This window comes from Chelonoidis abingdonii, chromosome 6 (genome assembly GCF_003597395.2).
Source record: "Chelonoidis abingdonii isolate Lonesome George chromosome 6, CheloAbing_2.0, whole genome shotgun sequence".
Classification (NCBI taxonomy): Eukaryota; Metazoa; Chordata; order Testudines; family Testudinidae; genus Chelonoidis; species Chelonoidis abingdonii.
The window spans coordinates 123527527-123554543 of record NC_133774.1 but is presented as its reverse complement, the minus strand read 5'-3'; the positions used below and the strand labels follow the sequence as shown (position 1 = coordinate 123554543).

The following is a 27017-nucleotide window of genomic DNA, read 5'->3' as shown; positions in this document are numbered from 1 at the left end:
AATTCCCAACTAAATCATTCCAGCCAGGGCTTTGTCAAGCCTGACCTTAAAAACGCTGCTTAAGGAAGGTAGTCATTCCACCCACTCCTACGGTAACGCGATTAGCAGTGCCTTCACTCCACCCTCTGTGAAAAAGTTTTCCGAATACGCTCAACTAAAACCTCCCCGTGCAATTAAAAAACCGAGTTGCTCCTTGTTCTGATCATCTGATATCCACTGAGAAACAGTCACTAGATGCATCATCCTTTTGAAACCCCTTCAGGTAAGTTGAAAGAAACTCACTCATATACCGCACCCCATTCATTCGTCTCTTCTGCAGACTACAGATAACGTGTTTCCTTCAGCCTCTCCGCATAAGTATGTGCTCCGCCCCTAATAATTTTTGTTGCCTCTCTGCGTGGACTTTGCCAATTTTTCCACATCCTTCTTGTAGTGTGGGGCCCAAAACTGGACACAGTACTCCAGATGAGGCCTCACCAATGTCGAATACAGGGGAATGATCACATCCCTCAATCTGCTGGCAATGCCCCTGCTTATACAGCCCAAAATGCCATTAGCCTTCTTGGCAAAAAGGGCACATGGTCAACTCATATCCAGTTTCTTGTCTACTGTCACCCCTAGGTCTTTTTCTGCAGAACTGCTGCCTAGCGACTTGGTCTCTTCTTTGGAGTCTTTCTGTTTGTGTTGATACACGTATTTCCTGGACAAGATGAGATTTGCAAAATGCCCTAAAGCTGGAAAGTCATGTTGGATCTCCTTCTGGTGTGCAGTTCCAGAGATTAGGGCTGTCTGCTGAGAAGCCCCTAACTTTTCAATGAAATGGCAGAGAAACTTACCTTGAACTTATTACTCGCTAGTGGTGAACTTAATTCATTAAAATTGTGTAGTAGCCTATACCCTACAAAGTTTGTTTAGCTCAACTTTTCTTAGATAAGAAATCTTCATGGTATAGTCACTCTTTTAAAAAGCTTTTAAAAATCATTTTACCTATTTTGACTTTGGGCTAACAGTATTGCATAATGTGAATCGCTTATCTATAAATAACAATTTTGAAGTTTTTGGATAGTGTATCTTGCTTTTACTTTCAACAGTTCTGTCTTATTTTGTCGGCCTGACTCATTTACGCTAAGCCTACGTGTACATACAAAAGTTGTAGCATACTCTCATAGTTAAAGCTGTACAAGTCATTCTGATTAGGCGATGCAACTCTCCTTGTGCTGTACAGGACAAGGAATAAGCTGTACTGGTGTATAAGCAGTGCGTTGTACTTGTATGACTTTAAATAAAAAGAAATTCACACCCTTAACCAAATGTTATGCCAGTACAAAATTTGTGTGGACCAGGCCTTACTATGTATCACAACAGATTTTTGAAAATGGACCTGAGGCATGCCACTTCAGTTTATCTTTCTTTGGTTTCTTAGAATGTTTAGCATTGATATAGGGAAGAAATTTCTCTTGCTACATAATTTTTTTTATTGTACCTTTCCTTATGCAGAGCATATTACTTTTGTGGTTGTTCATGTTAATTTTTTCAGGTAATTGCATAGCTGAAAGAAAAAAAAGTCCCAAATGAATAACTAAATGTGTAGACTTAATTTCAGGCAAATTTACAAACAAACTGAATCATGTTCTTATGTTTATTTTGAGACCAGAGTTCAAGCATTCCACATGCATTTTAATTTTTGGTAATGTGATAAATCTTCACGTTCTGTACTAAGTCTGATATTTATTTATGTTAAGGCCACCTTGCACTGCTCTGCCAGCATAAAGGGACCTTACACTAATTTAAGATCTCTTTACCATGCTTTGGCAGTGCCAAATGGCCACACATTAAATGAGAATCTGACCCGAGGGATTAATGATCACCTGATCATTCCATTTTCTAGCCTGGTAGCCATTTAGTGGTGGCCTTTCTGCTGTCTTCATATAACTTGTAAACTATTGAGTGAAAAGTTTTCAATCCCAAGAGAATGTTTTATTTGGTGTTAAGGTGGCTGACTGGTTAAGACATTTAATTCAAGTTACCTAAGGATTTGCTGATCATTATTCCTACTTCCATATAACAGAATCTCAAATCATAACTGGTAGTCTGTAGAAAATGTTTAGCCTCCGATTTTTTTTTTCTTTTTGTTTTTTTGTGATGAGGTGTTAGGAGAATACTCAGGTGTGCTTGTGCAGAAAAGATTTTGACGAAGAAGACAAAGTCAGTTCATTTATTCTTTTCTAATGGTGTAAGAGTAGTTCTATTATGAGTAACTTTAATTTACTGCTCCTGAACCAACATCCACAAATTCCTGTGGTCTGTAGTTCCAAAAAAACCCAAAACTAATATCGCTGCCACTATTTTATAGTGCAGTTTAAATGTGGAAGATGTCCAAGCCTTAAAAGCATGAGTCTGATGCATCACTTAAGGAGACCAAGCTCAGTAGCAGGGGGCCGTACAAGGCCCCATTCCCTGTGGATTGGCACAGAGAGAGATATGCAACACATACTGACCCAGTAGGTTACAGTAATATTCTAGAAAGTAAGGATCTTCGGCTGAAGGGGATGGCTAGTCTGGAATGGGCCAACATCTTCTTAAAGGTTGCTGTTAGTGTGGATTTGTATTTGGGTAATAAGCTGTTTTTTTAAAAAAAAAAAAAAAGTGAATGGTAAATGTTTTGCCTTTTTAAACTTTACAACCACTTTTTTTCTGTAGGCTTTGGATGGCCAGAATATCTACAATGCATGCTGTACTCTGCGTATTGACTTCTCCAAGTTAACAAGCCTTAATGTAAAATACAACAATGACAAAAGCAGAGACTTCACTCGCCTTGACCTTCCTTCTGGCGATGGCCAGCCCTCCCTTGACCCCAACATGGCTGCCACTTTTGGTAAGGAAACGTCCCTTCTAGATAAATATAATGGGGCAAGTAACACTCTGCTTTTTATATGTATGGCCTTTAGGAATTTCCACCCTCATTTTCCAAGGTTCCTAAAGGAGAGTGACACTAGTGAGTCCAAAGTACCCGATGCCAGTAAAGTGTATATGAAAGTTAAAGAAAAAAATCTACTCCTGGAAAATAAGTGAACATCTTAAACTGAATTTGTCCAACCAAAAGTTCTTCAGACTTTTAATGCCAAAAGCTTTTGTTTCAAGGTATTCTGTTAACATAATTATTTACTCACCACAGGGCAAAATTTCCTCAGTAGTATTCCAAACTATCAGAAGTTGGTCCAATAAAAGATATTACCTCAGTCATCTTGTCTCTCTAATATCCTGGGGCCAGCACAGCTACAACTATGCTTCAAACATGGTAAATACTGTGCATCAGAAGGTCTAATTACACAATAGTCTACAACTGATACTTTGATTCCATTAGGCTGCTTGAGAATTTAAATATTTTAGAGAGTCTCATGATTTGTTCGAAAGCTGTGCTTTAAAAAAACAGCCCGCCCAAAAACTAAACGACAAAATGTACATTACTAAAGGTCTGGTTCAGACTTGCAGAAGATGACAATTCAGAGATATTGCCAGATTCTGTAGAGAGTGGTGTAAGAACTCCATGTTAGATGTGTGTGGTATTTTCTGCCCCCAATAAGATCTTATCCTGATCTCTTAGTTAAAGATTGCCTTGAGAGCCTGAAGTTTAATTCCTTTCCAGCATTTATCATTAATTGATATTTCTCAATATTTTTGGTATACATATAAATGTGGTGGTGTTCTTTGGAACTTGGTATGGTCTCAGCCTCAACAGTTCCACTGTTTAACTATGCATTGTGTGGAAAAGTATTTCCTTTTGCTGGTTTTGAATTTGCCATCTTTTAAGTTCATTGAATGTTCCTTCAGAAATGAAGTATGGAAGTAAAAATTTCTAAGTAGGTACGGTTTTGGGGAAGGGAGAGTGTGTGTGTGTGTGTGTGTGTGTGAGTAAAAGACTTATTTAAGTGAAGTATTGGAATATGAGCTGCTATGCTCATTGATCTGCTTTTGTAAAATTTAAAAACTGGAGCTGTATTAAGTAGTTCTAACAATTTATTTTGGGTAAAGCTATTAATTGAGGGATACTAAGGATTTAAAGGGAGATGCATTGACCATATTTGAGACATGATGTAGCCATATACCAGGAGTCCGCAACCTTTCAGAAGTGGTGTACTGAGTCTTCATTTATTCACTCTAATTTAAGGTTTTATGTGCCGGTAATAAATTTTAATGTGTTTTAGAAAGTGTCTCTCTACAAGTCTATATATTATATAACAAACTAGTGTTGTGTTGTAAAATAAACAAGGTTTTCAAAATGTTTAAGATGCTTCATTTAAAATTAAATTAAAATGTTGATCTTACGCCGCCGACCCGCTCAGCCCGCTGCTGGTCTGGGGTTCTGTTCATCTAGGCCAGCAGTGGGCTGAGTCGGGTCTGCGGCCGGGACCCCTAGCTAGGAAAGGTCAGGCAGATTCCCATGGGATGGGACGGGACTCCCATGCCCCATCCAACCCTCCCCTGGGATCCCACCCCCCCATCCAGCCTACTCTGCTCCCTGTCCCCTGACTGCCTCCCCCTCGGACCCGGACCCCTTACCATGAGGCTCCCTGCTGATTTGGAGTTCTGCCGCCGCGCGTGCAGCGCTCTGAGGGGCAGGGCGGGGCTGCGCGTGGCGGCGGGGCTCTGGAGAGCAGGGAGCGTTTTTTCCTCCCCAGGGAGCCAAACACTGGCCCGTGGGAGCGCGCAGCCCCAACCCCCAGAGCACTGTGCATGGCAACAGGCTCCAGGGGAAGGCGGGGGAGAGGCCGGTGGCTTGCTGCGCTAGACCTGGCACTCCAGCCCGGGAGCACGGACCCTGCAGCTTGCTGTGTCGGCAGGATTTTTAATGGCACACTGGGGTCCCGGCAGGCCCGAGCGTGCTGTTAAAAATTGGCTCGCGTGCCTTAGGTTGCCAACCCCTGCCATATACACTTGTATTCCACGGGGCTGCTTAACAGTTAATGCACTGCAGTTGTTGCAGCAGAAGAGACCCAAAGTTCCAATATATTGGCTGTGGTGTTGGTATTGTGGCTTTGGCAATTTTATTTAAACAACCTTAATGGTAATGGAAATTATGAAAAAGGCATTTGACTAGCTGAAGACGGTGTAGCCATCTGTGCTATTTTGACAACTGTTTCCAGCTCTCTTGGCAACCAGCAGCTACCGCTGACAAGTGAAATTTTTAGCTCTTGGCTGTTGGATGGGTCTTCATTAAGGGCCAAATGCTTCCCTTGTTATGTACAACAATAAAACATATTTCTGTAATGCAGTTCAACTGGTCGAAGTGCTACAAACGGGTAAGAAAATCTTATTTTCCTCTAGCACCGTATAACTTTCTGATGTAGTCCTGAGAGATGACGCTCTTTGCTGTTTGGTTGTAGGGGTTTTGTTAGGAACTATGCACATAATGAAGTTAGCGGTACTTGTTTGGCAGTCTCACTGTCTTTAAAGTAAGTAAAAATGAAGCTGTTGAATATTTCTCTGTAATAAAATAAGAACTATTTCTGTTTTAAAAACAAAATTATTGTATCATGGAATCATTGGGGTCTCTCAATGCTTAAGATTGTGCCTGTTACAAACCTGGTAAATTGTGTTGACTCAGGCTTAACTAATTTGCCTGAAACTTCAGCGAGTGGGGGAAGCATAATTATGTTACAGTAGATTAAGAAAAGACTTGGATATGATGCAGGGTTTACAGTACACATTTGTGTGCTGAGACTGGTACAAACACCACCTACCTTCTCCACCAGGGCCTGTCTACTTTAACAGATAACCCATAATTCTCCACCAGTGCAGCTGCACCAAAAAGTGTGGAACTGCTGGAATAGATAGAATTCAAGCATCTTTACCACTGTCATCTAACCCTAAGGGTTAAAGATGTCCACAATCACAAGAAGCATTACAACTGCAGGCAGTAAAAGATTAAAACTATCAGTTTTCTAGCATCTGGCACAGATACCTTTATTTGAAAAGAATGTGAGAATTGGATACGTGTGCATATGAAGTGAGAGAGGTGAGGTGTTCCTGTCTGGAGAAATAGGGGTCCAGATTTTTCAACAGTGGTAGTATGAGTGGAAGTGGTAGTACAGACAGGGCTCAAGTGTCTGAGGATAAAATGACATGATAGTGAAGAAGCTGGAACCCTGGGCTTTGTGTTTGTTATAGCAAGTGGAGGCTGTAATGATAAAGAATTCAGATAAAGCAAGCAGCAGTGGTGGATAATTATCAGTATGTACATTTAGCAATTTTAGCCCTTATTTTAGGATTTAGATATTGCAGTTTAATTACTAAAAACACTGCTATATTTGAAACCATTTGAATGTTAAACATTTTTTGTAGATCTCATGTTAAAAACTTCTGATGCATTTTGGAATAAATTTGATTTGAAAAAGCTTTTTTTCCCATAAGGCATAATAGATTTTCTGAGAGTTTGCTTAGAATCTGCAGTCAGCTAGATAGCAGAGGATTTTGTACATATGCTAGAATTTCTGATCTTCCTATTTTAGCTGTATTCTATTCTTACGTGTCTGTCTGGTATCGGTGTCCAGCATACATGTCCCATCTGGCAGAATAAAAGCCCTTTGTCATTGCTTCTTGAGTAATGAATGATTAGTACCCATATTGCCAAAGCTTGTCAGTATAATGCACCAGTGCATGTATTACAAGCATAAAATGTGATGTGATTAATGCTTTGCATTGTTTGTATAAGGGACACCTTGTGACTACAGATAAGAGGGAAGTAGGCTGCCAAAATAATTTGTCAGAGCTTACGTGTCTGCTTGTTAATGTGGTAATGCCTACAGTATTGCACTATACCCACTAATATCCATGTTATTTTAGGAAATGTGTCTAATGCAATTTATCATTTCTGTCTTTGGGACTTGAGTATTTAAAAAATGAACATATGATCATGTTACTTATTTACATAATGTGTAGATAAGTCCCTTCCTTTTCAGTTTAAACTGATTTTTATTTTAAAAAATCTTGGGTTTTAGAAAAAGTATTCATTCCCCCCCAGTTTTCACCCTACTTTTGTATAATTCAAATATATAAAATAACTTGTTTTATTAAGAAAATACAATATGTTGCATGAGATATATGTATTATGATGATACACTAGTCTGTGTGCATATGCAAAGCTACCTGTTGAAGTAAGGCTATGTATTAGTCTAGAAGATGTACACAACAAACAGGCCTGCATGCAACTTCTGAAGTGCATGTGCATATGAACGTATTGATGAATCTCACGCCCACCACATACATATTTCAGGCTGTTAACAGATAGCAATTTAATGATCTGACACTCTCTAAAATGGAAAGAAGAAAAAAATCTGTATCAGAATACGTTTCAGAACACGATGAAGAATTTCCAAGTTTAAAACTAACAAAAACAGGAGAAAAGGATGAAGTTGAGTATATGCAGTGCAAATGGTGTGGCCCCATTATTAAATGTAAATATTTTATAGGCTAATAGTTCAAGTCTACAACAGTAAGCTGTTGGTTCAAATGAAAAGTTTTATTTGGGATTGGAGCTCTATTCTTTTCTTAAACTCAGAGGTGGCATTGTGTTTTAAGTTCTGTTTTAGTTCTGCAGCAAACCACATTGAATTCTGTTCATCAAAGCATTAATCTACTGAATACTTTTTCCTTCTGTCCACCAAAATAAACCCTGATATTTACCTAGAAAAATTAATATTTTTCCAACGTTTTTCACCTATTTTTCTTCTTGTAATTGTAGTAATAAACACTGATGCATTCCTGGGGTAAATTTAATTAAATAAAAACTGAAAATGAAGGGCCCTATGTGTAGAAGGCATTTCTCAAAAGTGGTGGACTAAAATGTAATTGAATGTGTAAACAGATTCTTTTGTTTGCTTAACATTTCATTTTGAAAGGGAGGAGTGTGTGTGTGTGTGTACATACACAACACTAACCTATGTGCTGCTCAGGGTAATTGGGTGAATTTAAAACTAGATTAAAATGAAAGCAGTTAAGCAAGCAATCTTTGTTATAGATAGGGCCCCACATGTTTCCTGATTCCCAGTATGTAGCCTTCATCATTGCAAAGAGAAGCTTTGCAGGTGGGGATATGAGCTCTTGGGAAAGCATGGGAGGCAGTTTGTGATTTTAGAATAAGCACATTTGCTAGATATTTCTTCTAAACTCATTAGCCATGAGATAGTTAACACTAACATTTAAACTGACATTGAGGTTTCAGAGTTAAGCCATTGAGATCGATGAGGCAGTTCATGTCCCTCTGGTATATTGTTTCAGGCTGTATCAGTTTGTTCAATTAATGTTTCCCCCTGAAAATTTCTAGAATACAGTTATATTTTGTAAGTAAAAGATGGGTGGCATATTGAAAACTATGGGACATGTAAAATTCAATTGAATAGCAGAGCAGGTGACTGTACTCTGTTTTGATTTTCTTAATTTGTTCTTTGTTCCCTTTAGTCTTCACTTGAAGTCACATATTGGGGTCATATGTGAGGGCAGTGTTTGAGATCCTGTCCTGGAAGAGTCTGCTTTTAAAGTGTCCAGATTGTTCCCATATGTGTTTAATCAGTGTCTTGAGGGCTGTCCGTGCAAACATTTTGTTCCTGGCAAGGTAGGGTGTGACTCTACCCCATACTAGCCTGCTGTAGACTAATTGACCTTGATAGATTTAAACAGTGCGCTTTGATCTAGTCCTGTTTCAAAGAGGACATTAACAGGGTTCACGAGAACACTTAATCTGCAGCAAACTAGTGCAGGTTAGATTTACACCCCAGCTTGCCATAAACTATAAACATTCACATAGACATGCCCTTAGAAATTAGAAATGAAAAAGATCCAATACAATATCTGGTCCATCTATTTGCATTCACATTTGTTTTGTGAGGTTTTCTAATCTGGTATGTTTCACAATTGGGCATTCATTGTTTTCCTTGGGGACAGCATTCTGTTGTTTAATATTTTGCTGTAAGGGATTTTCCCATGTTCATCTTAAATCTTACCTTTTAATTTTATTTGATTATTTCTAGTTACATCCCTTTTGTTAATATACATTCCTTTCCTTCCTGAGTGTTTACACCCTTCACAAATATGGGAACAATTACCACATTTCTTATCTTTCTCCTTTCTCAAATAGATGTCTGAGGCTGTACATATTAACATCCTCATAGTAGTCTGTGACCTTCAATTTATCTGAGTATATGAGGACACTGATGGGAGCATCTGTCACACGTGCTTATGGGGAATAGGATAGCATTTTGACATAGTCAGAGGAAGGAGCCGTCAGCTCCTGGCAAATCTTGTTGATACCTGGTATCACATAGGATTCAAAATCCCCTGTCCGCAGCCTCACTCTCTGCAAAAGCTCTCAAGTTAGCTGTGGCTGAGACTTCTCCTCTTACCCTTATTCCTTCTCCCCTCCAGTTGAATTATTAAACATGAGGAGAAACTTTTGATGTGCTACAGTGTCAGAACTGAGCTGGACACTGCTCTACCAGTCTGCTTTTTGCCACTGTATCTTGCCAGCAGAGTAGCCTTTGTCCCAGCCTAATTTAGGAAGAGACATCAAGGCTGATGCGGAGAAAATGATCTAAAATAAATTCTAAATTTTAAAAGTAACTAAAGAAACTCCAGCTAGAGATTTAACCCAAATGTAAGCATATTGAATGGGGGTTTGGTGTGGGACGGTACAGTCCATCCACTATTTACTTTGTTTCATTGTGCTAGCATTTTCTCTCTATTCTTTTGGTAGTGTTCATAATATCTTCAGGTTTTTATTGGAGACCAAACAGTGTAAATTCTGATTGTATCTTTTAACCTTGTAAATATTTTTTTTTCAAACATCAACTTCGGTTGTTGAACGTGAGTTCTGTAAAATACAGTAAAACCTTTGGAAGAGTGTTATTCTGAAATGTCAGTGATATGAAATGTGTCTCTATACTGATAATTTTTCTATTTGCTAAATGTGTTGGAATAGATTTTAATTAGATGTGTCTGAATTCTAGGCACACCAGGAATAATCTCTTCACCATATGCCGGGGCTGCTGGATTTGCCCCAGCCATTGGCTTTCATCAAGCTGCAGGTAAGTCTTTATTTTTTGTTTGGTAAATTTGAAGACTGCCTTAAATTGTTGAAATCCAGCTAGTTAAACAGAATGATAATACAGCAATATCAAGATCTATAAGTATTCATAAAAAGCAGTCAGTCTACTTCTGTTTGCATAGCATACTACCCAAAGTATTACTATTTAAATAAACTGTAGGAATTACGTGTACTATTGGTTGTCGTGATTAAGGCTACGTTTTTATTCACGGAGGTCGCAGAAGTCACAGAATCTGTGACTTCCAGTGACCACCGTGAATTCAGCCCTGTCAGCCGGGAGCTGTGGGGTCCCCCCAGAATTTCCCGGTGGGCAGGGTCGTATCTTCCAGTGGATGCAGGCACCGGGGGCCCCCAGATCTGCCCAAGGCTGCTGCTCCCAGCCACCTTGGGCAGTGCCCCCTCTCCCCCAGCTCCTGGCTACTGGACCTCCGAGCCCTCACAGGTGGGGTGGGGGCGCTGTAGATCTGGCGGGACTCACCCCTGCGGCGCCTCCTGCTGGTTGTCTCCGGGATTTAGCTCTTCCAGCTTCTGGAGCACCCTCTTCAGGCTGGTGTCCTGCTTGCTGCTGGGCCTGAGTCTCTCCTGGACCCCAGTGCCCTTTCAGGCTGGGCTGCTGCTCCTTGGTAATACCCCCACAGTCTCAGGGTCTCCCTGCTTTCCCCCCCGCCCCCAATCCTCTAATCCCCACCTTGCCTCAGTCTCGGCTACTACCAGTCATCACCAAGCCGCTGCTCCATGGGAAGGACTGCAGTGTAAAAGCCACTCCTCATAGGCGAGGGGGTTCAGACTTGCTGCCTTCCTCTGCCACCCAGTACCTCTGTGGACCTAGGACCGGGCCCTGCATCCTGCGGAGTTGCCAGCCTGGAGCTCCCCTGCTCCTCTGGCCTTTCCCCTGCCCTGCTTCGCTCCAGTACCCTTTTGGACTCAGACAGCTAGGTCCGTCTCCCTCTTCAGCTAGAGGGAGACTGTTCCAGACGCTGGCTCACTGGCCCCAGCCGCCTTATAAGGGCCAACTGGGCCCTCATTAAGCCAACCTCGGCCGAATGGGGCATGGCCCCAGCTGAGGCTGTTTTCATCAATCAGCCTAGCTTTTCCTTCCCTGCCACAGCCCTCTCCCCAGGCTGTTTTAAGCCTTTTAAGCAGGAGCGGGTGACCATCCCGCTACAGGCCCCCAGAGCCCCTTCTCCATAAGCCGATCTGCAGCCTGTTCGCTTCCAAACCGCGCCAAGGAAACATCTATACACGCTTGTGCTCCACACCCTTCACTTCCTCACCCTCGTGTCTCGTCCCAACACAAAGTGGTGGGACGTCCTGCCACCTCCGGAGGGTGAGGAGCCCCGGTGGGCCAGCCTATACTCTACCCTGGTCCCAAGGCCTGCTGGGGGTATCAGCTGGCGGCTCCTTCATGGGGCCGTGAGCACGGGCGTGTATTTGGCGCAGTTTACCCCTGTCCCAGATACCTGCCCCTTTTGCGGTGTGAGGGAGACCCTAGCGCACGTTTACTTAGAGTGTGCCAGGTTGCAACCCCTCTACTGGCTCCTCACAAATATACTGTTGCGTTTCTGGCTGCACTTTTCCCCTCACCACCTCCCTATGCACTCCCTATCCGTGGCCCCACAAAGTCATGGGACCTCCTGGTCAGCCTCCTCCTAGCTCTGGCTAAAATGGCCATCTACACAACTAGGGAGAGGAGGTTGGCCAGTGGAGACTCTCTTGTGACTGTGGAGTTGTTTCCGATCCTCTGTCCGTTCACATATCTGGGCAGAGTTCCTCTGGGCGGCTTCCACTTGCTCCCTTGACGCCTTCGAGGAGCAGTAGGTGCTGTCCAGGGTTCTCTGCTCCATGTCCCCATCAGGCTCCCTTCTTTTGACCCTCTGACCGCACGCCTGTCCCTGTTCTTTTATTAGTTGTTCCCCAAACTCAGTTGGGTTTTGAGGTCCTGTAGATTCTCCCCTTAGGCTAGGGGGGTGGAATCTTTTAGTAGGGGGCAGGCTTCCGCCTGCCCACTTCCCGGAACCCAATAGGTACAGGCCCCCAGAGCTGGGAGAAGCCCCCACAGCTGCCCAGCCTCTGCAAGCGGTGTGGGAACACTGCCACTGGGCTCCCCATTTTGTGGGATATTTTTAGTAAAAGTCAGGGACAGGTCACAGGCTTCCGTGAATTTTTCTTTATTGTCCTTGACCTATCCATGACTTTTACTAAAAATGTCCATGACAAAATCTTAATCTTAGTCATGATCTACACTCTGTCATTTGTGCTCTAGCTTCTAATTCTACTAAGAAATTACACATAGTGAAAAGGGCTATTTGAAAGTGACAAAATTAGAAATCTAATTGTAAAAATGATAGATTACTATGGCTTTTTTGCTTAACTTTTTGATATACATGCTTACTACTAATTACTCAACATCTCCTTGCAATGTCACTGTCACTTTATTTTGAAGTAGTGGGTTCGTATTTTGGAGCAATCATCATGAGAAGTGCAACACCCAAAAGCCTACAGTTAAAAAGCAAGCTTCAGTAGCACTCATTCAACTCCCAGAATAGCTTATCTGCCCATGCATGTCCCCCTAGCCCCCAACCCAGATGTGTGTTTTTTTGGCTAGGTATAGTTGTATGACAGAAGGGACTGAGCCAAGAAAATGTGGGTGGATTAAAATATGCCTATGGAGCCTTTTATTATTGGGTGTTGAATTTGATTTTAAATAAATCAATGTTACATAATTTGAGCAGTTTTTTTAATCTTCTGAAATAGTTTTTCCACTTCCTTTGGCCTAAAAGTTGAGTATCGTTTTTCAGGTCTTTCGGTCCCATCTCTTCCTGGAGCACTTGGTCCTCTCGCAATCACCACTTCTGCAGTGACTGGACGGATGGGTATTCCTGGAGTTGCTGGTGTTCCAGGAAATTCTGTTTTGCTTGTCAGCAACCTCAATCCTGATGTAAGTTTTAATGGGTGGAATCAAATAATGCAAGTAGTTGGTAGTTTGATATTGGCATAGAATATATGTTAAAATATTTGTCCTAAAATCTGAATTGGAAATTAGACAAAGGAGGATAACATATCTTTTTATTTTGTTCATGTCAGAAATGGCACTGCAGCCACATCACTTGCTTTAAGTAATTTGCAGTATTGGCAAAGATTAAAACCATACACTAGCTTCATAGAATCTCAGAAGAATATGAACAGCCTCATTAGAAACAAATATAACAATGGACATACTAATTGGAAGAAGCATCTATTGAGAGTCTGCAGCTCTCGCAGTCAGTAGACCTCTAAAGTGAAGAGAATGCACATCTTACACAATCAAATACACTGAAACACAAAACAAAGGCAGGCAACTGTTGAATAATTGTAAAACAGATGTGGTCTCTTTAGGGAATGAGGATCCTCCTTGTGCCACTCTCACCCTTACAGCAGGCAGAGTATTCTCCACAAAGAAGAGATGGGGGAGAGCAGGTAGTTAAGGGTGAGATAGAAGAGTGAGCACGAGTGCCCTTCTAAACTCTTGTGGGTTCCTTTCAAGCTTTCCCATTTTTCCTGGGGAAAAAAAATCACAGGTGGTTTAGAATCCAAAAGTAACATACAGGCCTGTGAGTGTCCTTTGACATACTGACATTTCCAGAAACCGCTTTTTTGAAACCAATTGATAAATGTGAACATGTAGATTTGTTGTGTATTTTTAAATATACCTACCTTGTGATTATTGTTTTATAAATTTGCAGTAAAATTATCAGACCAAAATATTATATAGCTGTAGGATTTCAGTATTTGTTTTAACTGATGGTGGCATAGGTAGAGTTTCTCACTAACTTATCCCCATTCTTTGGAAACTTAACATAAATATAAAAAGTGTAAAATATGTTATTAAAAAGATGAGTCAGCTCTTATGTACAAGTTTCTTCATTGAGTCTGTTTTGGTATACTGTACAGTTAGTCTGTGAACAGACAAATGTATCATAGAAATGTAAAATAGCTGCTTGCTATTTCATACAGTTCTTTCAGGTTCTCCTTAACTCATCATATCTCCAGAATTCTCTGATGGATGTCAGTGAAATAGAAGCAGTCTTCTTCATGTTACCAATATTTAAAAATCTTTATTTGCAAAATTCTGATTGTACACATGCCTTTTAAGTACCTGAAATGGCATATGCTACGAATGTGACAAAGCAAAAAAAAAACCAGTACTGTAATATTCTCTTCATAATCTCCAGGTAGTTACTTGGTCTTTGTGCAAAGCATTGGGAAACACAGATTGTGAACAATGTTGCAGTATTTAAAAATTCAACTGAGACTTTTTTTTTATTTTGTGCTGCAGTGTATCCAGAACAATTTATACACAAGCCTTGTGGGCTGGCCACGGCCTGGCTGGCTACAAATACTCGCTTCAAAGTGGATAATCTTATTCTTGGAAAAAATCAGTCTGTTCAACAAGGCCAAACAAAATTCCTCCTACCAGGATTTCCACAGAGGAGCTTGCAGAGCTCTTTGAGTAGGGAAGGGGCAAGGTTTTGAAAATGAGCTTTTTTTCCTCACACATTTAAACTTTCTGCATGGTTAGTCCTACACTAATCCTCCTTGCATTGGAAACCACAGAAGTTAGTACATCCATTGTACGCAACCCCACTGAGTGGGAACAGGGAAGAAAGGAGATAGAAAGATAACCTAAGACCTAACTTTTTAAAACAAATGTTGGGTTGTACCCTGATTACTGTAGTAGAAGCCTGGGAGTGCCTCTTGCTGCTGACAACCAAAGATGATGACTTTCTTATTCCTAAGTGAGCATATACTGCTAAACCATATGCACATGTGAAACCTAGATCAAAGCTATTTGTAGCACTGCTGTTTTGTTCACCACTCATTGCAATTCTAAAAAGGCAATGCCAAGAACTTTGAATGTATGCTACAGGGTAAGCTAACCAGATAATGCCAACCCTTTTGAAAAGATCATTTAAAATTCAGAACGCTGGACATGTGCTAGTTGGAGAGTACCCCTGTTGGTGACTTTGTGATAAGAGTACCATTTGTGCTTCAATAGTTACTATATTTGGGACAAATTCTTATCATAGCTGCATGCATACGATTCAACTTCATCCCCTTCCTGCATGTAGCTCCTAGCTATGCTGTTGAGCCTGCAGCAGGAGTTCCAGCAACAGAAGCATCTCCTGCATGATGCCTGAATTTAGGATGCTCACCTTGCCCTCTCACACTATATACGTATTTATTTTTTACTCACAAATGGCAAGCCAGTGTAGCTGAACTTGGAGTTTGCTTCAAGATATTTTTAAGGAAAAGGGCTTCATTCCCTATGGTGGTCTGTTATTACTGTTCATAGGTTCTTTCAAAGTGGGGTTTTTACCCACGAAAGCTTATACCCAAATAAATCTTAGTCTTTAAGGTGCCACCGGACTCCTCGTTTTTATATTCCTCTAGATTCTGATTCAACAAACCACCCTTGTTCATAAAACACTGAAGCATGTGCTTTACATTAAAGCATAAGCTTGAGTGCTTTAGTGAATGAGAACTTGTTTGAAAACAAGAATTGGTTCATGCAGATTATTTTCAGTTAGCAGCTACTTACACTGAGTTTAAAGTAATTGACTACTCTATAGCAGGGGTTCTCAAACTTCACTGCACCTGACCCCCTTCTGACAACAAAAATTACAAGACCACCCCAGGAATGGGGGACTGAAGCCTGAGCCCATCCAAGCCCCGATGCCCCAAGCCAAGGGGCCAAAGCTGAACCCCAAAGGCTTCCACCTGGGGAGGGGACCTGTAATCTGAACCCAAAGCCTGAGTCCTGCCACACAGGGCTTTGGCCTCAAGCAGTGGGGCTTGGGCTTTCGCCCTGGGCCCTAGCCAGTCTGACACCAGCCCTGGCAACCCCATTAAAATGGGGTCGCAACCGATTTTGGGGACATAACCTACAGTTTGAGACCCGCTGCTCTGTAGTAGGCAAGTTCTTACTATTGTAGAAGATGACGAATGGAGCATATAGGGTTGTGAACTATTGCAAATTTTATAATTGTCTATTGAAAACATTTTACATGTTAAAATGCATTATGCTGCATCCATTGGGGTAAGCGGATGAAATTATTGGGGAAAATATGAAAAGAATTAGTCTTTAAAAAAACAAAAACAAAAAAAAAAACACAAAACCCCAAGCATGATGGTTTTTGCCAGGTTGCAGTAGTACTTGGTAACCAAAATAGTTGGCTATAATTACTTACGGCATGGATTCCTTTTATGTATTCGAATAATGTTAAAATTTGTCTTGTCTTGTCATTTATACAGGCTATCACACCTCATGGGCTCTTTATCCTATTTGGTAAGGTTTTTATTGCCTCTACTACTACAGAACATTATTTGAAATGTAATGTGAGAAATCACAGGATCAGCATTGTTGTTCATCTGATGAACTGATATGATGCCTTAGTAGGTTCTGAGTATGTGCTCCCTTTCATGTTTGCCTCCCCTTCCTTTGTGTCACCAGAGTTGGGTGGGGAGACAACGTCAGAGGGAATAAAGTGAGGGCTTCGTACGTACATAGATTCTTTGTTCATGTTTTGTTGGTATCTTGAATGATCCTGTCTTTTTTATTGTTGTCAAATTTAGCAGTTTAAAATAACAGTCTATGATGTTAGTGTAACCCTGGGTGTGATTTTGTGTCCCTGTAGTGGCACCAAAACCACTTAGGGATTAATGAGCCGTCTACAGCTTTAGCTAAGGGTCATGTGTTTTTTGTTTTTTTTTTTAAACTCATTCAGTGGAGGATCATGCATTTAGTTCTAGAGGTCCTGGGTTCGATCTTGCTCGCGGATGATCCGGGGTCTGTTGATGTTAAATTAGCACTGAAAGAGATGCCACATTTATTCACAATTCCTCACTTCTCCAGAAAAATGCAGACAGACATAACCTTGAAAGCTCTTCATACAAAGATCCTTGCCCAACTGTTTTAAATAGATATATTGATTATTCTCCATTTTTGCTGATGAACTTCAGTGATATAAACTTGACACTTGTGTTTTGCATTGTAGATAATTGGATGTTCCAGACAAGTTAATACATTGAAAGTACCTTTTTTGGATTTCCACAGGTGTCTATGGTGATGTACATAGAGTAAAGATCATGTTTAACAAAAAAGAAAATGCTTTGGTTCAGATGGCAGATGCAACCCAGGCTCAACTAGGTACTAATAACCAGATTTTCATTGGCATGTTTGTTGTACTGATATCTGCAGTTTCCATTACAGCAGTTAACAATATTAACAGCTAATTTGGAGTTCAGAAGAGCTCTAGGTGTCTGCCACTCCACAATTCACTATTCAGAATGACTGTTCAATTACTGCCTTAAACATACTAAATGGCTACAGATCGTAACTTTTTTCAATAAAATGTTCCATTACTTCAGACACTTCAGACATAACTTAAAAAAAAAACCCAAACAAACCAAAACAGTAGTAAAACCCACTAGCAAAACCTAGCCTCCCATCAGTGCAAAAATGAGTTTAACTCATTTGTTTGCTCAGGATTTTGCCAAAGCAATAAGAATGCAGAGTTTTCTACAATATAGCTTAATAATGGGATGAGTATATTTGAATTTCTGTTGACAATAGTGAGTTGTAGACATTAGTAATTTTAGAGCATGCACTGTCTCAATGACTGGCACAGGAATATCAGAATACCTAAATCAACGTGTTACTAAGCTTTTTGTTCTAAAGTAAGAAGTGAGTCTCTTCTGTAATACTCAAAGGAAAAGTTACTTTGGTGTGATACTAGGAATACTGTGCCAAACTAAGTTAAGGTTTTGATAGTGTTTTTTTCTTTATTTTAAATATTCAAATGTTCAATCACAATTTTTCAGTTTTATTTTTATTAGAATAATCTTTTTATTATCATTAAATTAAGATTTGAGGTTGTGTTACATCCATTAGGGTTATCTTTAGAATTTTTTGCTTTATTTAATGTTAGTGGTTGCTATTATACTTGAGAAGCTGATGTCCATCTATAAATGGCACTGTTGGATGAACTTGAAATTTTAGTCATTCAAATGGTGTGGGAATTTTTTCGTAGTCTGTTTTCCTGTTCAGATATTACTGTCATCATTTATGTTCTAGCCATGAGCCACTTAAATGGGCAGAGACTTTATGGAAAGGTGCTCCGTGCAACTCTTTCAAAGCATCAAACTGTTCAGCTTCCTCGTGAGGGACAAGAGGACCAAGGTCTGACTAAGGACTATAGCAATAGCCCTTTACATCGCTTTAAGAAGCCTGGATCTAAAAACTTCCTAAATATCTTCCCTCCATCTGCTACTCTGCATCTCTCCAACATTCCGTAAGTATCCAAACATGCACAACTCAGTTCGAAAAGGAACTTGTCTGTTTAAAAAATGAGATTTTTTTTTTTAAACATCTGTAGTTTGACACAGGTCTGAATATTTTCCTTTGGCTTTTTCTGTTTGGTAAGATTTAGTGATTCTGTTCTCCATCTTCAGAAACCATAAGAATGGGTTGCAATGTCTGTGTTGCTTTTTAACCAAAGCATTTTCAGTGCTTTCATTTCCAAATATAGCTTTAACAGTGACAGTGTCCTGTGACAGTTACTTCTGTTACTCCTGAAAGGGACAAATTCTGTTTTAAGATCGAGTCCTTATAGTGCACTCAGCAATAACTATGTGGATACAACCTGTTTTTGTCTTAGTCTGCTGCACAGATATTTTTTGCAGACCATATCTAACATTATAGATCTGTGCTGAAGGCAAAGTTCTTGAAAACCTGTTACTAGACTTAGCTAAATAACATACGATCTCATATTATACAATGAACATTATTTCTGTGTAATGACTGCATGTAGGAATGGTGAATACACATATGATTGTTTTAAGCCACTGTTTTTTTCTTTTTTCTCTCTACCATTTTGAAGGGAATCTGACAGAATTTAGATGGAACATTAGGAGATGGAATCCAAACTAGCTTGTTATCTTTCTGCAGAATTAGTAACCTCTAATGTTGCAGCATTGTGCTAGAACATGAGAACCAGAAAGTGAGCAAGAAAAAGCAAAACTGAGCTAGTTAATACCATCAGTTCTCAGATAAGCTTGCTTTACACTGCAACTGTGGTTGTACGTAACATTACCTTAAAGGAACATTGTTTCAAAAAGGGAGGTGGGTGGAGGGAAGCCTTATCAAAGCTATATTCAAAGGACTGCATTTTAAATAAAACATACTTTGAAAAGTAAAAATGTCCAAATCAGCTTAATTTATCATTCTAAAATAGATTTTTCTCAGATTAGAAATCAGAGTTCTGAATTAATTCCATGCAGTTGCATTTGTGAACAATGCAGGCGGAAAGCCTGTGTGTTGTCTTGGCAATCTATAGAACACTGAAATGTTAAGTCACAATATAAAAGTCTTGACACATGGAGCCAGACTTTGTACTGACTTAAACTGATCAAAGCAAAATTTGGACCTTGGACTATCAAACTTTACATAGGAAGCCTGAAATGGAAGTTCAAAAGAACAGAGAGTACAAAATCTATAACAGGATTATAATTAACTGGACCTTTTTTTGTTTTAGACCTTCAGTTACTGTTGATGACCTGAAAAACCTTTTTGCAGATACTGGATGTACTGTGAAAGCCTTCAAATTCTTCCAGTAAGTTCTCAGAGCAGATCAGAGCATTTAATAATTTTGTTATAGAAACTTTAATCCTGAAGGATAGTGAACTGTTTTTATGTATAGAAACTGTGTATGTGAAGAAATTTTATGGACAAAGAGATAACTACCTTTGCAGGGAGTTTTAGCAAACTGTTAAATCATAGAAGATTAGGGTTGGAAGAGACCTCAAGAATGTTCAACCCCCTGCTCAAAGCAGGACCAACCCCTGGTAAACATGCCAGCCAGGGCTTTGTTAAACCATGGATCCTAATACTGTACAGTACTGACAGAAAATGAAGTATAATATAGTATCCAATTAGTATTACACAGGACTCTTTTATGACAGGATGTAGATGCCCAAATTGAAATTTAGACAGAGCACTAGGAATAACTCCCTTGTTCATTTTAAAGAACTGTGGGGTCTAAAATCTCATCTGAAAGGTATCAGTTGCAACAGTTCAGTGTCTTGTAGCATTATTTTGGGGCATCGATTGAATACCGATTCATAGGCAAGAATGACTCCTTTCAAATGGCCAACACTTAAACTCTCCTTAGAGGCCTTCCAGCCATATATATTTATCCTTTATAGCTTTTGATATGCAACAGGATCCTGGAACGAAGTGGGACCACAGCAGGCCATCTGCTTGAAGTTTTATATAGTTCTGTCTGCTTCTATTTTTGTTTTAGTAGGTACATCTCTTGTTCTGATTCTTTTATTATACAGAAGTCTCAGTGGATAATAGAGTGGCTGAAAAACTCTATCAGAGTTTTTTGGGAGGAGTTGGTGTAATCGGGAATTGGTTAGAATTAATTTTGTTCTTCTGTTGAACTTCAGGAAAGATCGGAAAATGGCTCTCATCCAGTTGGGCACTGTGGAAGAAGCAATCCAGGCTCTCATTGAGCTTCATAATCATGACCTTGGGGAAAACCATCACCTCAGAGTTTCTTTCTCCAAATCTACAATCTGACTTTTCTGTGAACTTTCCTATTAAGACTGCACCACAGTTTCAGTAAAACCTTCAGACAGAGACTGAAACAGCTAAGACCAACTCTTGCCTCTTAAAAACAAAAAAAAAGAAAGAAAAGAAAAACTCATGCTGAGTTTGGTGTTCATGTGTATTCGTGTACACAGTAAAGAATCAAGGGATGATCTTTTCATTTGTTTTCTGCCAGTAATGTGGTCATAGGTTTAATATTCCTCCAGAAACAGTTTCTTCTATGGAATTAATCTTTAGCAACAATATTTATAGTCAAATTCCCTCCTTTGAATTATATTTCAGGAACACCCTTTTAGTTTTCGTTCCAAATTAGCCTTACACAACATTTCCAAGCCTCTTTAAAATATACCATTGAAAGAATGCTTCAGATGAAATACTAAATCTACTCCTCTGTACGGACTGAACACTAATTTAAATGTGAAAGAGTGCTTGAGTTTCTCAGTGAAAAGCAAGCTTATACAATGAATATCTATTGAACAATATTTATTTTATTGACTGGTATATCCATATTTTGGATGGTCTTTCTGAATAGCTTATGCATTTTTAAAAAATCTGCTGTTGTTTGTGGAAGTGAAATTATTGGAGGAAAGGCAGTGCCTTGTCTCTCCCTGGAGTAAAGTAAAATCAAAATAAGTGAGATCTTTTGAAATGTGGTATCATTGACACTTGTAGCTAGGAATAGAATTATGGAATGAAAGCTTCAGATTTTTGAGTTTTTTACCATGAAATGATGTTGTGTAATATAACTTTGGAGCAATTGAAAGGAGAAAACAGTCCTGATTTCACACAGTTTTTAACATTTCTTTTCAGAAAAAAAGTTTACAGTCTTAAGGAAAATATTCAGGTCTATCATATGGTTTGACAAATTTTTAAAAAGTTATTTTTGGTAAGGTCATCTTTAGAAAAAAAAAATTAACCTCAAGGGTTTTTTGTACCACTATAATCTCTAATACTTAAATCAGAATTACTGTGTATTTACTTAATTTCTTATTACGTGCCTTATTATGTGCTTATGATACAATAGGTTAGAGTTTTATCTAAAGTATCTTGAAAACTGTATTGTGGGCTTGGTGAGAGATTTTTTTCTTGATTGATTAGTTTTTAAGTGTTTTCATTGTGATTTTAAAAATGTTTTTTCAATAAGTAATAGTCTGAATTCAAATTTTTGGTGCTTTGGTGTAGAGATGGGGAGGTGGGAAGAAGGATAACTCAGTGCACATCCTGTAGGCCTCTTCAAATTTACCTGGTTACAGTTGGCTGACACCAATATTTGACTGTAAAAAATTAATTCCAGTTTCTAGATCTTATCTGTTTCATAATATTTTGTCTCAGGATTCCATTTTTCCCCTCAGTACTGAGTTTACAGTACTAAAAGGTTGACTTGCTTTCCTTTATAAATATCATAATTTCAGTACTGAATGTCCACTTCTGTTTGGAGAGCAAGTTGAGATGCAATTCTTACTATTTTTGTTGAATGTAGGTATAAATTTTAAAGTTATTTCTATGATTGTATTAAACAATGTTAATTTTTTTATAAAAAGAAATATCCTTTTTAGAAGTTATGTCCGCAGAAATTTGATTGAGTTTTTAAAGAACTGTTCCTCTCAAACATAAATGGTTGTTTATTTCTGCTTTTGTAACTGCTATGAAAGTAGAAAAGATGTAAAGTTTTTCTGCTGTAATGGTCTGTGGCACTCATTCATCTTGGTTTTTCGTTAAATCTGTGTTTTCTTTCCCTAATCCCAGTTGAAGATTGTCAGTCAGGGACAATTCTGCAAATTTATAGATCCACACTTATAGGTGTCTGATGGTCTCTGTAGCAAAAACTGAGTAACCATCCTGACACAGAAGTTAGATACATTGTTTCAAAAATTTCTGTAGAATGATGAGATTAGGAGCAGGTTATTGACTTGGCTTCCTTCGTGATATTGCTTTTTATGTAGTACAGTAGGCTGATCAGAATGATGAAGTTGGCAAAACTCTATGCATTTTATTGTAATATAAACATTGTTTGACAGCAGGTATGTCTATCGAGATAAATGTGTATATTGCGTAGGAGGTGTGCACACAATGAGTAAGTGTCTTCAAATATATTTATTTACTGAAAGATGTAAAGAGATGAGGGAGAAGTATGAGGGGTAATTTTTGGCGTTTATGATCATCCCTCTTGCCACCTTCAAGTAGCTGATCCCATGTGGGAAAACTTCAAGCCGGTTTCTTCATAATTCACAAAAATGTGTGGGATTCCTTGGTTCCACAACATTATCTTAAAATAAAACACTGCATTAGGTTGATTTTTCTAGTAGAACCTAGCACCCTTCATTTTCAGGTAGGCCCTTCTTCAGCAAGATATTTAACATATCTTGCATCACAAGTCAGTTTCACTGATGTCAGTGGGACTATTCATAGGCCTTTCAGGCATGTGTACCTTGCTGAATTGGGGCCATAATGAATATGCCTCCTTACTGCACTTGTTGATATCTGCATAATTTATTAAAACATTGCCCATGTAACTTGGCCAACACTGGTGGGTTTTTTTGTTTGTTTGTTTTTTTAAGAATTGCTGCTACCAGGGAAAGGAATTTTACTGGAGATGAATGTAATTGAAGCCAGGAAAAGCAACCTTTTAAGTTTGAGTACTAGTATTGGCATGTATAATATTGAGTGGCGTGAGTGAATATACTGTGTGTATAATATGCTGTGTGTGTATACAAATATGCACATGACATGCGTTTTAATTTATTGACCCTATAACAGAAGGTGGGAATGCTTGAACTAATCTGAAAAGATGAGGGATTTTTGGTGTGGTATTAAAAATGGAAGAACATGTTTAACTTTAAAAATGTAGCTACACTTAGTATATGGATAAAGTCAGTTCTGGACTATTTGCAGTTTGAATTGTAGAGGCCTACAGCTTACATGTTGGCACAGATTTCTGATGTTTTGTTTCTTTAAAAGAAAAAATCTGGGGGGTGGATATTTCTATATTCTGTGTGCTTTTGTTTTGTCATACATTTATCCTGTATTTTCAGTCATTTGTTTTTGCTGTTGATCTGTAGTGTTATCCCTATCAACTTATTTTTAGGTTTGTGTACTTGTTAAGGATTATGTCTCTGTGGGAGGACTCTTTTACATAAGGTGCAGACATATCACAAATTTCAAAAATAGCAGTACATTTTAATTTGTTTGCTTTTAAATTGAGAGTTCTTGTTAAAGCTCTATCAAATTTATTTTGTTTCCTTGTATATTTCCAAACAAACAAAAATAGTCTCTGGTTTAGTAAGATATTTCTTTAGGGATGGATCAGGCCAAAGTGGAGAAATTTATCTACACACCTAAGTCCTTAGTTTGACAAGGAACAGATCTAGAGTTGCCAATTTTGGTTGGACATATTACTGGAGGTTTCATCACATGATATACTTTTTAATTAAAGATTAATCTTGAATTCCTGGAGACTCCAGGACAATCCCGAAAGGTTGGCAACCCTAAGTAGCTCTGTGTATACAGACCACTTGCATAGATGCAGAGTTCCCTGTATGATCAAGGCTTACGAGACATTGTGATATTTGAAATATAGACTCTTTTAAATCCCAAAGTTCTAATGCAGAATATTCAAATTTATTTTTATTGGTCAGATCCTGAATACACGTATCAAAAACGTTCAGATGCAGAATTATGTTTTTCCATTTTTGCTTAAACACAAATTTTAAGAAGTAAAGGCCATACTGCAGGAACTAACCAGAACAAAACTTCTCCACCTATGTTCATAGTGCTTAGAGTGTGTTTTCTGCCAGTCCAAATATTTTCTAAATTAGCTGAACCTCACAGAAACTTCTGAAACGTTTAAAGTTTTAAAATTTTTATGCTTTTTCTTAATTTGACTCTATCTAGTACATTTGCTCCCTTGGTAGCACTATTCCTTGTGCATTGATACACTGAGATCCATTCTTTGCCTACATGTTGAAAAGGTCACCTTCTAAGGAGAGTTGCCTACTTGGCATTTGCTATTCTTTAGATTGAAAACATCTGTTTGTGTGCAAAAGTAAATACTTGCTGCAATTGGAAAAAATATACCAGTTTGGAGTTTGTATGATCAATAAGTCCATTCCCTCTACTACACATTTAATTAGACAGAAGGAAGTGTGGAACTTTCTTCTAAGAGTCTGAGACTTGCAGTTTTATCTCCTGGTATTCCTATTAACATGTACTGCTATTTTTTAAACTAGAAAGAAAGAAAGTGCAACTGCATTTAAAGCCATTTTTGTTTGCCTTTACCTTTTGTCTTGGTCTGTTGTTAACAAGAGCAAAACTACCAGACTTAAAATATTTTACTATTGTGCTGAAACAAAGCATTTGAGATTAAACAGGGCTTTTTCTTTAAATGAACTTTAACTCCTATTGTAGTCTAAAGATCTGTGTGTTATATACAAGACTGTTCTCAATCTTTTTTCAGAGCAAATTGTAACCATTAGGAATCGTAAATTATTTCAGAATAATTGAAAATTTCTAAAATACTCAATTTCAGGGTTTTACGGAGGAAAAAACCAAAATGGGACCAAAGTTTATGTGCCTTCAGTAGTCTTAATTGAAGCTTTTTTTCCTTACCTATTTCAGTCTTAAGTGGAATCAATACTCTTGTTTTCAGGAAAATGTGTATTTATATAGTTAAAAATGAATGTTGTCCCACTGATTGCATGTATGGACAATTAATTGCAACTGTTTCAATAAGGTTTCAGTTATCCCTCTCCCTTTACCATTGCAATATTCATTGTATGCAGGAATCCAAAAATAATCTGTTTGTGGTGGTGACAGCTTGTACCAAGGGAAGCCCCTGAGAAATGGGGATGCTTGTGTAGCTGAATGCCCTTGATAATATCTTAGGTAAAGGAAAGTTTGTACCTTAGCAAGCTAATATCAGCACCGTAAGCAGTTTTTCAGTTCTTGGATCTCTACACAGTATGTGTGGTATTAGTGGAAGTCTAATCACCTACATATTGATGATTAGTCTTTTCAACCACATTCAAATTCCTTTTGGTATGTTACTCAGTTGCTGCAGAAGTTCATCCCAGACCCACAACAGCACAAGTCATAAAAGTTGCTGACTAAGCAAATTCTTGCATCAGAATGTCACCTCATTGCTCTGACCAAAGACTGTCTGTTCTGGTTTTACTGAGACATTTTGTGAAAACTTTTCTTTTCTTTCAAGCTCCTCTCTGAAACAAGACCCAATGCAAAGTGACCTTTTATTTGAATCTACTATTGGTGAATGGACCACTTAGTGGAAGATGGGATTTTAATATGAACCAAATGGTGTGGGATAAGGCAAGGGGTTAATGGACTATTTTTAGTACTGTATTCAAGAAAAAATAGCTCGGAGTCACACTTATTCGCTCATTTTCCATGATCTGTTCAAAAAGGTCCCTTTTTCAGCTTGTAAGAATGTTCATCTAACACAAGAAAATGCTGTAAATATTTGTAACAACTTTTTTTACCTGGCAAAAAAGGTTTTTGGGAACAAGTTAAAGTATAAAAATGGTTTTTATATAAACATCAATTGTCTTGTATATTTTGATATGCAACAGTACCAGCTTTCATTTGTAAAGCAGCTTGTGGCATTGGAGGAAAAGGATTCCATGTCTGTTGAGATGACTTATGTTATAAATGCAAAGAAGATGAAATATTAAAAAACCTATTTTCTAACTGCGTAGTGCATGATTAATTTGAACTTGTGTACATACAATATATTCCATTTCTTTTAAGTTTGTGTATTTGCTGATTATTACTTGAGTATCTATACTTAACTCTTTTCCTAACAACTCTAGTTGTTGTAGCATGCCTTTTAATAAATGTCATTACATCTGTGCTCTCTTAAATTTTTCTGCGTTCTTGTCTATTGCTTTGGGTTTCCCCTTGTCTTTTAATTGTAAAGCTAATGATGTCTTACTTCCATTTTTTCTTTTTTTCCATAGCCTATTTTGGCCATCTAAACTTAACCTCTTTGTTTTAAAAGTATTTAATGGGATCAGTGCGTGTTTTCAAAGAGCATACTTATTCTACAGGAACATCATGAAATTTGCACAGAAGAGGGGTGAAGCACCTTGTTTCCAGTAGGCTGGAAAAGCGTGCTGTAATTCAGAATGGGCACAGTATTTGGGGACTGCTTCATTATACGAGAGAGAGAAAATCTGCCACAAGGGCAGCTTGAGGGGAAATGCCTGGTGGTGTCTTGGGCCATGTCTAAGCTGTAGGCGCTAAGTGGCACAGGTA

The 27017-nt window shown here is 38.7% G+C and overlaps 1 protein-coding gene across 2 annotated transcripts in view; it reads left to right on the top strand.

Annotated features, from left to right (window-relative positions):
• The window catches only part of PTBP3 (polypyrimidine tract binding protein 3), a 122216-nt gene extending 100554 nt beyond the window's left edge, over positions 1 to 21662 (top strand). The window contains exons 7-14 of one of the 2 annotated variants that reach the window (XM_032763591.2): positions 2701 to 2875; positions 10002 to 10079; positions 12898 to 13037; positions 16391 to 16424; positions 17193 to 17285; positions 18213 to 18429; positions 19672 to 19749; positions 20588 to 21662. In XM_032763591.2, coding sequence (XP_032619482.1) covers positions 2701 to 2875; positions 10002 to 10079; positions 12898 to 13037; positions 16391 to 16424; positions 17193 to 17285; positions 18213 to 18429; positions 19672 to 19749; positions 20588 to 20720 — 948 coding nt within the window. In that variant the 3' untranslated portion in view covers positions 20721 to 21662. The remainder of the gene's footprint in view (positions 1 to 2700; positions 2876 to 10001; positions 10080 to 12897; positions 13038 to 16390; positions 16425 to 17192; positions 17286 to 18212; positions 18430 to 19671; positions 19750 to 20587) is intronic. The other variant, XM_075067380.1, reaches the window with a different exon arrangement.
• The last annotated feature ends 5355 nt before the right edge of the window (positions 21663 to 27017 follow it).